The sequence below is a fragment of the Bidens hawaiensis genome, unplaced genomic scaffold, assembly GCF_021521415.1.
Source record: "Bidens hawaiensis isolate Kalapana, Puna unplaced genomic scaffold, B.hawaiensis_p1.1 tig00001016_1, whole genome shotgun sequence".
Taxonomy (NCBI): Eukaryota; Viridiplantae; Streptophyta; class Magnoliopsida; order Asterales; family Asteraceae; genus Bidens; species Bidens hawaiensis.
Genome location: NW_027491059.1, coordinates 205,257 through 216,907, shown reverse-complemented (window position 1 = coordinate 216,907; position 11,651 = coordinate 205,257). Strand labels below are relative to the sequence as shown.

General features: G+C 35.6%; 2 protein-coding genes across 2 annotated transcripts; one reads left to right on the top strand and one right to left on the bottom strand.

The window, feature by feature from the left end:
• Positions 1–471: 471 nt before the first annotated feature.
• LOC143550574 (cycloeucalenol cycloisomerase-like) lies at positions 472–2,851 on the bottom strand. The gene is made up of 8 exons (XM_077041204.1): positions 2,842–2,851; positions 2,614–2,771; positions 1,620–1,703; positions 1,455–1,496; positions 1,267–1,377; positions 981–1,172; positions 773–870; positions 472–694 (listed from the first exon to the last, which is right to left on the bottom strand). The coding sequence occupies exons 1-6, from the start codon at positions 2,849–2,851 to the stop codon at positions 1,005–1,007; spliced, it is 573 nt and encodes a 190-aa protein (XP_076897319.1). The 3' UTR covers positions 472–694; positions 773–870; positions 981–1,004.
• A 4,504-nt stretch (positions 2,852–7,355) lies between these two features.
• LOC143551304 (protein ROOT INITIATION DEFECTIVE 3-like) lies at positions 7,356–9,802 on the top strand. Its single transcript, XM_077041769.1, has 6 exons — positions 7,356–7,571; positions 8,719–8,832; positions 8,918–9,051; positions 9,141–9,285; positions 9,372–9,574; positions 9,673–9,802. The coding sequence occupies exons 1-6, from the start codon at positions 7,356–7,358 to the stop codon at positions 9,800–9,802; spliced, it is 942 nt and encodes a 313-aa protein (XP_076897884.1).
• The last annotated feature ends 1,849 nt before the right edge of the window (positions 9,803–11,651 follow it).

The window sequence follows — 11,651 nt, the reverse complement described above, 5'->3', positions numbered from 1 at the left end:
TAACTTATGCATCATGCCGAGTAGAGGTGGGCAAATAAACCGGTTTGAAACCGATTATGTAGCAACCGATTGAAACTGTAGGTTTAGAACCGGTTTGTAATTTTCTCCACCAAAACCGGTTCAAAACCGGTTAACCGAACCGAAACCAGCCAAAACCAGGGGAAAACTGGTCAAAACCCGAACCGAAACCGATCGTAACATTGTAAGAAACCGGTTTCAACCCAAACCGAAACCGATCATAAACCGGTTGACTTTTGTTGACCAAACCGAACCGGTTTTAACCCAAACCAGTTTTGAGTTTTAAACCGGGTTGTGCACCTCTAATGTCGAGTAACCCTTAACGTCAACATGCCATCTTGCAACAGATATATGATATAAAATACATAAAACATTTGTACAAGTGCATACACCAAATTGTAAATTTAATTTAATGACTGAAACAACAATTAAAATCATATCTGAATGCCACAATGATACCAAATTCCGAAAAATAAAAAATGCAAATTAGAGTTCGGTGTGCCCTGGGAACCAAGGGAGACCAGGTTCAGCACATTGTTTGGTGTCTGGAACTGGAACAATGGGTCCTAAGAAGAGGCGCCATAGATCCAGTATGATGGTAACGAGCATAGCCGCCCCTAAAACATCAACAGCCACTCTTGGTAGGTCCCACGGATCACCCACTTTCTCATCAATCCTACAAATACGAGGTGCGCCAAATCAGCAATTGACACGTGTTACTAAAATATGATTTGGCAAAAGAACAGTTGCTTACCTTAGAAACATGGGGAAGCTTACAAGAAAGTAGATGGCATAGAACAAGGAACCAACTTTATACATTGATGTTCTGTCTACAAATGTATAGTAAGGAAACTGCACATTTTATGACCAACATATGATGATGATGGGTACGCATGTAATGTTCATAACAAGGGTATATTGGTAATTAGTTGCTACTTAGCAGAAAGAAAACAGGCACATACATTTGAAATAGCCACGGTTTCCAGCTAAGCAATAAAGTAGGAAAGAGCTAGAATCCATGCAGATTTAATAATCCACTGTGTTTTCACTGGCAAATGAGCAACAGAATGCTGCAGTCTACGCAGTGTTAAATTTGATGTCACGTGGTAAAACAAGAAGCAAACATTCGTCAGCAAAAAGGTCGTGTGTGGTACCTGTAAAGATACATATCAAAGATCAGAACTTTCATTTTCTTAAATATTATTATAAATCATATAGAAAACAGAAACATGTTGAATTATGGCTTACATTGTTCATCTTCCATGACGGGAAGGTGTAGGAAGCACCGAGCACTGTGAAAAAATAATGTGTCCAAAAGTAATTCCCAACATAACTAAAGATAATTATCCATACACTTGCCTGCATTAACATATCATATCATGACTTATTTAACATCTGAATTAAACAGATTTAGAATCGGCAAAAGATGTACTTACCTTCACCCAATAACGATCCTTCCAGCGAAGGCTACGATCAGCCTGAAAAAATCACATGAAGTAAACAAAAAATGTACATAAATCTCAAGAGTACATTCATTAAAGCCTAATATACAATTTTTTTGCAATGAATCCTTTAAACAAAAACGAAAAAGTAAATTTCACCTTTCCAACCACAAAAACCGGTATAAGAAAAGCTCGAAGCACAGAGACGAGTCCTAGAAGCAAGTACTCCAACTCCTGGAAATCCTGTTGACAAAAAACCATAATCAGCATTTGATATTTTTGGTTTCCTTGTGCCCGAGGCTATGGAGCTACTTAGTCGTGTCCAACATGTTATGAATAGTAATGTTATGAGTTATGACCTCAAGGTCAACGAATGTAATTTTTAATCGACTTAGTTTTCCTATTCAAAAAGGGCTAGCGGCGCAGCTTGTTGCCCATTTGTCTTCTATTTCACCGTAAACACTACTCTTTAATAAATAAACGTTTATTTTATTAAAAAATATAGCAATCAAATAGGTTTCAAACTATCAATAAACACAAGTATAATCATCCATCATCTCTAACTATCAATCAAATCAGTAAATTCCACAATAAAGAAACATAGTACATAACCTACATCATATATCTATTCAACTCACCTAAAAACAATAAATACTACGCTTGACTTAAAAAAGTCAAATCATTTATCAATTTAGGTCAAATTTGTCATGAATCAACCAACCTTCAATCTTCAAACACATTTGGAGCTCCGCTTGCTTAACTTACACAGAGCTTGAGCTAGTCTCGTTTCGAGCTCTATTTTCAAAGCTCGAGCTCGGCTCGTTTACAATTTATCAATTATTTTTTATATAATTATAATTATTTTTATATCTTTTTTTATTATAATTTTATGTATGAAATAATATATATTCTTTAGTTACTTTTATTTATTTTTTTCATAGCAACATACATATTAATTAACAATTATTAAATATATATTTTAAAAATTGTATAAACGACAGGCTCGTTTATTAAACGAGCTTACTTTTAGGCTCGAGCTCGGGCTGGATCGAGCTTTTTAACGAGCAGATCTCGAGTAGCTCGTGAGAGCTCGTTTGCACCCAGGAGTCCTAATCTTACAAGCCCTAAATAAAAGAATGATGACGCTAATTACCTCATAGAGCTTGTACGGAACAACAATGCCGAGACAGAGAGTGAGCCAAAAGGGTGTGTAGAATAAGAAGAACAGTTCGCCCCATCGCTTGCTAGGGTTTGACGCCAGCCACAAACTCGAACTGCAGTCTGCTGCTGCTTCTGATGCCTTTTTACTGCCTGCAAACTCAAATTCATTTAAAACATTGAATTTGAAAGATCGAATTGAAGTGAGGTTAATTACCATTACCTTGTCCCATAGTTGCAGGCAGATCGAAAGCCTTTGTTTTCTTCTTCAGTGATGACTTTATTATGATTGATTATTGATAGTGTAGTGAAGTGAAGCAGTGAACTACAACTTCTGTCCCTGTACTATTTATGTATAGTCATCATACGAAAATAAAATCTGTAATTCGATTTCAAACAGGTTTGGTTTGGTCTGGTCAACAAAAATCAAAACCTATTGTGTTTGGTTCGGGTTGAAACAGAGTTATTGACCAGGTTACGATCGGTTTTGGTTCGGGTTTTGACCTAGTTTTGGTCAGTTTCAGTTCAGCTAACCGGTTTGGAACGGGTTTCGGTGGAGAAAATCACAAAACGGTTCCAAACCTAGGGTTTCAATCGGTTCTAAACCGGTTTAGCTTCGGTTCGATTTTTGGGTCGGTTCGGTATACCGGTTCTTTTGCCCACCTCTAGTGTAGTGGATGGACCCCCTATGGAGACGTTTTGCGTTATGTGGCGCCACGAAACCATATAGGTGTTTTACAACAAAATAGTGTAGTGGATAAAGCTTCTTCCAATTATTACCTAATTATTAATATTTATTTTTTTATTATTATATTAAAAATAAAACAACTAAAGCCAACCCACCAATTATTGACCAGCTTCTTCCTTCCCATCCAGCGCTGTGTGGGAGGCGCCCCACCCATTTCAACCCAAGGCTGCTGTTTTTTTTTTGGGAGGAGGGGTTGTTCCCTGACACTTTCTGGGCGTTTTGGGTGGGTATGTCGCCCACTACGCACGTCTAAGTGTTATAAGTTCGTTTAGGCTCGCAAGCCTACTCAAGCTTGGTAAAAAAGGGTTTGCGTTTGAGCTTGTTTATTAAAAAATAAAACAAACTTATATTTAGGCTTGAGTCTGTTTGAGCTCGATTTGATTCGAGCTCAAGTAGTTCATGAGTGATTTATGTATAGTCATCATACGAACAGTGGCGAAGCGTGGGCTAAGTCATAGGGCTTAATACCTTTAAAAAAACGTTAGATGAAATGTCGAAATCGCTAAAATTTACACTACGAAACGAAAAAACGGCGTTGACCGGGAACACCCCGGTCTCTCTTATCTTGCGACCCTGCATACAAATATAAGTTATAAGCTCTTTTAGGCTCACAAGTCTACTAGATGCGAGCTTTAACGAGTCGAACTCGAGTAGCTTGCAAACTTCTTAACTTCTTTTAAACCCCATATTGCGAATGGAAAATGCAAAAAGGAAATCTTAAATGACTAAATCTGTAAATTTATGAAAACTTCAGGGTCTAGAATCTAGATTTATAGGACAGAATTACAAATTTTGTCCTTTAAAACAAGACGAATTACGGTTCGTGTCCTTTTCTAAGTTTCCTTGCAGGCGGTGTACTTTAAACTTTTTTTTCCTACAAGTTTTGTCCTTTACGCTAACTGGGTTAGAAAAACTCAATTAAATACCCTCACGTAAGGCGCATGTGAGGGTATTTTGGTCTTTTCAACGAAGTGGTTAAAATATATTTAATATATATTTAATAATTAATATTTATAAAATAAACTCTCTCTCTCTCCAACCTTTTCACACAATCAATCAATCCTTTCAATTCAATTCCAATCAAACCCATCTCCGATTCACAGTTTCCGACCAAACCCATCTCCAGTTAACGTTTTCCAACCAAACCCATCTCAGCCATGGCTTCAAACCCCCCAAAGGATTGATTGATTGTGTGAGTGGTTGGTGGCGGCGGTGAAGAATCAAACCCATCTCCGATTCACAGTTTCCGACCAAACCCATCTCCAGTTAACGTTTTCCAACCAAACCCATCTCAGCCATGGCTTCAAACCCCCCAAAGGATTGATTGATTGTGTGAGTGGTTGGTGGCAGCGGTGAAGAATCAAACCCATCTCCGATTCACTAAAGGATTGATTGATTGTGTGAAGATAATTAGGGTTTTTGTAAAGGGTTTGTTGCTTGCTTAAAATTGGGGAAATCGGAGGTGATGGTTCAGGTGACCATCAGAAATTCCGGCCACCTGAGCAACCTCTGCTGATTCTTCTTCAACCTCCGATTCACTGATCATAGGAGTGGTCGGAGCTGGAGCGGTGGTGGCGGAGCTGTGGTGGTGGCGAATAAGCAGTGACGGAGATGGAGCGGTGGTGGCGGAGCTGTGGTGGTGACCGGAGTGGTTGGTGGCGGCGGTGAAGATGGACCTGGGTTTGTGGGTTCTCCGGCGAGTTGGATCTGGAAGATGGATCTGGGTTTGTGTCTTCTCCGGCGAGTTTGACCGGAATCTGGGTTTATGGGTTCTCCGGCGAGTTGGATCTGGGTTTGTGGGTTCTAAGCAGTTTGGTGTTGCAGGGTGGTCGGGATAAGTGGTGGTCGGATCTAATGGTGGTCACAGAGATGGTGACACTTGTTGATGGGGATAAGCGGTGGTGATGTTGGGTGTTGCAGACTTGCAGCCTTGCAGGTGGTGGCGGTGGTGATGGTGGCCGGGAGAGTGGTGATGATGAATCTGAGATGAGATTGAGATGGGTTGGAGAGAGAGAGGGTTTATTTTATAAATATTAATTATTAAATATATATTAAATATATTTTAACCACTTCGTTGAAAAGACCAAAATACCCTCACATGCGCCTCACGTGATGGTATTTAACTGAGTTTTTCTAACCCAGTTAGCGTAAAGGACAAAACTTGTAGGAAAAAAAAGTTTAAAGTACACCGCCTGCAAGGAAACTTAGAAAAGGACACGAACCGTAATTCGTTTTATTTTAAAGGACAAAATTTGTAATTCTGTCGATTTATAGTTTACCGACTGACTCTGGATCTTTTACCATAGAGATTGGAGAATGCTTTCACAGTTCAGAGTTTAGATCTTGTATTATCCTATTAAAAATTTAAAAAATTAAATAAAGTATTACAGTGTAAAAATTGAAAGTCATTGGTCCATTTTTAATTAGTATTTTCAATTTATTTTGTCTTCACTAACGAACTTAAAACATTTTAAGTTTTCAAATATATCAAATTAAAATTTGAGTTTGTTGTGTTTTTCAGGGAAAAAAATATTTTTTAGTTGTCTTATTTGTTCTAAAAACTTAAAGCTCAAAAAAATGATATCTATATCTATTATATATAACTAACTAGATTTTATCCCTCGTATTACGGGGGTTGTTTTACATTATTCGTTTTCAACATTTATATATGTATATTTGGATTTTAGTTTTATTTATTGTAAGAAAATTAATAATTAATATACTTGAGTTTTGAATAAGATAGGATATAAATTTTTAGTATATCCCTATTTTATATGATTTTCGTATCAAATATTTGATAAGATTAATTTTTAATATAATGAGATGTTATAACCCGTTTAAGAGCTATATGGGTTTGGTGAGACCTTTAGCCGTGAATTCGAGTCAAATGCGTGAGAAGCCTTCATTTATAAATAAAGCAATCTGATGGCTTGAGAGAGTGATTGTTTTACATTTTTCGTTTTTTAATATTTATTTTTTGGATTTTAATTTTCTTTATTGTACGAAAGTTAATAATATACTTAGTGTTTGATGGTGAAAGGGTTTTATAAATAAATGATATGTTATAACCCGTTTAAAAGCTATCTTGATTTGGTGACTCATGACCCGCTTATATTTTTTACTATAAAATTGTTTATTAATTATAAATAATATCCTTTTCTTTTTAAATTGGATATTAAATTTTAGTATATCCCTATTTTTTAGGATTTTCCTATCAAATAATTGGTAAGATTAATTTTTAATTTAATGAGATGTTATAACCCGTTTAAGAGCTATCTGGTTTTGGTAAGACCCATACCTATGAATTAGGGTTAAATCAATGAGAGATCTCCATTAAAAATTAAGCAATCTGGTGGCTTCCATAAAAGGGGGGAGCGACTACATCGTGACACGTAGCATTTTAGGGTTTTCAATTATATATATTAAAGATAGATAAGAAAATATATCTTATGTCACGTTTATCTTTCATATTTTCTAACTCTCTTTCCCTTATTAAATAACTTGTCTTTTTTTAATAATGATATATTAAAAAGCAATAAAAAAGCACATTGATATGAAATTTATTTTTATTTTATGAACACTTTAAAATATAACTTTTGTTTCCAGTCAAACTACATTAACTAGTAATTAGTGTAGCTTTGAAACCCAATTACTTTATATATGATTAATTTTCATATATTTTTGAATTTGTTTAAAAGTTTAATTTCCAAATTGTACTAAATAATAAAATCGTATAATAAACGAGTCAAACTCAAACCAAGATCTAGCTTGAAAAAAATGATTTCCGAACTGAACTCAAACGTAAAAAAGTAAATCAATAAAAAGCTCAAAACAAGTCGAGCTAAACCTTGACGCAAATCCTAACATATAAATAATATGAAAATTCAAAAAACTCGTAATCCCGCCCTCTGTACAATTCCCATAATAATAATAATATTACGAGCTTCTTCTTCTTCTACCATATCACACCATTCACATAATACTCAACGATGAAGGAAGCATTGGTGGTATGCGGAGACAAGAGTTTAACGGTTGGAGTAACGATTTGGGACATCGAAACCGGCACTCGTCTTCTTCACATACCGACTTGTGCTTCTTCTTTTAACGGTATCACTTGTTTGAGAGATCAGTACTTGGTTGCCTCTCAGATTCACCGCCCAGGCTCCTTCGCTGGTGGCGTCATCTTCACCTGGCCTTTCTCTAAGGTACTACTATCTTTTGTTCGTTTAATAAATGAATGAACATGAGCATAGGCCGTGTTTGTTTAACTGTGTTAGTGAACGTTCAGTAATGTGTTTGTTTATAAAATTGATGGTATGTGCATGTGAATAGGTATGGTTAAGTGAGTTTGGTTAAGTGACCATTCAGTTATGGTTACGGATAATGTATCTTTGTTAACCGACTTTAACTGAAACCGAACTGAATTTTGTATGTTTGTGTTTTTTCAAAGTTTATATATTTTCATCTTTTATACTTTCATTTTTGGATTCAAGCAATCAAACGTTTATGTTCATGCTGCAACTATCTATAACCGAGCTTGGAACTGGCATATTCTCCGTTTTAAATTGCGTGATGCGCTCCAAAGCGTTTGGTCCATAATTTCGATGTGTGGTGCGAGCGCATCACGTATGCGTTGGCTCTTAAGACAATGCTAAAATTCCAACATATGCCTGAATAAGTGAATATTCTGCACATTTTTGTTGCAAAGTCACACTTTTCCTCCTCTAAATCATGCTGCGTGCATCATAGCGCAACATGTAAACGCTTTGCATCAAGTGTAGCGATGCACTCTTTACATCACATTATGCATTATGTGCGCATTTTAAAACCAAGGGCCTGTTTCAGCTTCGAGCGTTCGTAATTGAGCTTGAAACACCATAACGAACCCTTTTTAACCGACAAAGTAATAAAAAAAAATACATTGGACAATTAACTGAACTTAACTGAAACTGACGCATAACCGACGATTAACCAACCTATTGTTAATCAACCATTCGATTATGGTTATGGTTAAGCAATCTAACATAACCGAAGCTCAGTTAGGATTATGGTTATGGTTATGATAAAGCCCCCATAAGTTTTATGGATTCAAAAACAAACTTACGTGCGTGATCTTACTCTTCCTAAATTACTACTTCTCATGTGTTTCAGTGGTTATTTGATTGAACATTTGTAGAACTATGACCTGAAATACTTTAACCAGTGACTGATGTTATAGTCTGGTACAATTTCTGTTACATTAGTAACATATATGAATTTTTCTAGTTGTTGTTATTGTGTGTGAATGTGTCATTAGTGTGATTATGTAAAAATAAGATTGATTCTTACTAAGAAACCAAAACTAATTTTCAGCCTCGTGCATCTTTACGGAGCTATTCTGCTGAAGCGATTGAGCCGGTTTCCAGTACAAAAGACGGTATATATTTAGCTGGCGGTGCCACTTCTGGAAATGTCTATCTTTGGGAGGTAAATGATTTGCTAGTACAAAAATCAATATTGAGACAGACTCAAATTAGTTTATGATATGCATCTTATTATAATTTTCCATTAGGTAATAAATGGGAAACTGCTCAAAACTTGGCACGCGCATAACTCGCCAATAACCTGCTTAGCATTTTCTGATGACTCTTCTCTTCTTATATCTGGTTCTGAAGATGGAACCATAGTTGTCTGGCCAATGATAAGGTGACACATGTCTTTGGCTCATTCATTTCATTAATTTCCAATTAGAAAACATATTTGAGATCCTTAAAATAATCTTTATTGCATGACAGTTTGTTAGATGAGACAGACGCAGGATCGTTTCGTACACCACTAATCGTTTTAGCTGCACATACATCCTTCATAACAGGCCTCTTACCGTCATCGAATGTTTCTAACTCGGTTTTTGTGTCAAGCTCTCTTGATGGCACTTGTAAGGTTGAAATATGTTTTTTTATAAATATTTGTATACTATATATTGAATATGTATAATGTTGATAAATTATTATTCTTGTTCACAATAGGTATGGGACCTTGTAAACGGGACTCTTTTGCGAACATGGTTTTTTCCACAACCGATAACTGCAACCGTTCTTGACCCTGAAGAGAAGTGTTTGTTTTCTGGAAGTGCAGATGGAAGAATATTCATGAGCCCGTTTGATGTTGGATTAATGAAGGAATCTACTGTTGCTTCGGAGCAATTAAAAGTTGAATTAATCGGACACAAGTATGTTAATATATATAAATAAATTTAAGTTATGTTATAAGCATATATTTTTTGATAAAATGCATAAAATTAGCTAATTACTGCAACGGAAATTGTAGGAAGTCAATTACGGCTTTGACTTTTAGTAGATCGGGTCTTATTTCTGCTTCGGAAGACTGTACTGCTTGCTTATGGGATATTGTTGAAGGTGTGATAATTAGAAAATTTCACCATCGCAAAGGTAATTAATATCGTTTTTCGGAATAATTTTTTTACTGCAAAAGTACTTTTTTGCCCCTGGCTATGCAATTTGACAGTGTTATACCAATTTCATTTTTCCTAGATATATTTTTTTTCATTGGTAGTTATTTTTATCAATTGTTCTTTAGGAATAATAATATTACCTGCATATATGCATGCAGGCTATATAGCTAATATGGTCGTGATCCCGAAATCTTCACTGATTCCTTCAAATAGTCATCAGAGGAAATCTACTCACTCGCCGATATCTTTGCTGCAAAAATATCCTCAACAAAATGATTTATTAAAACCAATTATTACCCTTATATCATCACCTGAACAACAACAACAAAAGGTTAACCATCAATATCAAAGTTTTGATTTACTCAACCAGCAGATTCTTGATTTGGAGGTCCAGTCTCTTAAACTCTTTACAAAAATTAACCGACATTGACTTGTTTGATTAATGAATCTTGTTGTTTTGCTATGACAGATGGAAAGAACACCTGAAGCATTACAGTTAAAGGTTGAAACACATATTGCAAGTAGAGTGTGGATTAATGGCATGACAAAACGAGTGATGGAGATAAACGATCACTTAAGGTCTCATTTGCTTGATTTGAGTCAACATCGAATTGCACTAGGAGAAAATGAGGCAAGAAGAAATAAAAAACTTTGATGAAGTTTCAAGATATTCGACATGAATATAATGTCGGTTAGTCAACGTGTTTAACTAAATTGAATGAGATGGGTCAATCTAAACACAACATGTTTATTAAACTTGTTAGATATAAAAAAAAATTGGTTATGTTCATGTCGTGCTTTGAGTGATGTTATGAATTGTCACCTCGAATTGCACTAGGAGAAAATGAGGCAAGAAGAAATAAAAAACTTTGATGAAGTTTCAAGATATTCGACATGAATATAATGTCGGTTAGTCAACGTGTTTAACTAAATTGAATGAGATGGGTCAATCTAAACACGACATGTTTATTAAACTTGTTAGATATAAAAAAAAAATTGGTTATGTTCATGTCGTGCTTTGAGTGATGTTATGAATTGTCACCTCGAATTAAAATAAAATAAATCTAAGGTTTGCAGTTTGAACATTTTTATTAGAAATCAAAGGTTACTGACATAAGATAAATATTTACATTTAGAACAAAAACATAAGTGATGGCTTATTCTTCATCATGACAACATCAACTCCTTATGAATAAAACTTATTGACCAGGGCGTTGTGGATTGAGCAGCATATTGCAAGTGCCAAAGGACATCTTCGAACGATGGTCGGGCCCACGAATCAGCGACAAAACATTTTTTAGTTATCGAGATTATAACCGACAAAGATTCCTGTGAGCATGAACCAAGCACAATCAGGTCCACTACTTTCCTTCTTTCAGCTTCTGTTCTAAATGAAGCCTGAAATAATCAAACAAATTCTATACATTACTTCAAAAGCCAAATAACACATTTATTCATAGTTTAACTTAAAAGATAATACCATTTGGTTCATCAGAAATTAGTCTTTTCTAGACGCAGTGGAAGGCCCGACAAGGGATTCGAGTAGAATTAATCCAAAACTGTAGACATCGTCCTCTAAGTTCTTCATTTGCCTGTAAAAAGATCCATGAACAACTTTGTTTATCTCAAATGAACAACTTTGCGGCACAGCTTGTTGCCCGTTTTCCTGCCACTTTATTGTAATCGTTTTGAGTTTAATGAGAAAAAAAAAGGTCTAACGAAACATCGGTTGTAAAAAAAAAGGGTCAAACCAACCCGACAATGGCCCATTTTGGCATGTATCCCTCCCGACCTGTCAATTTTGGAACCTCTAGTTTTCACCAAGGAAAAAGCC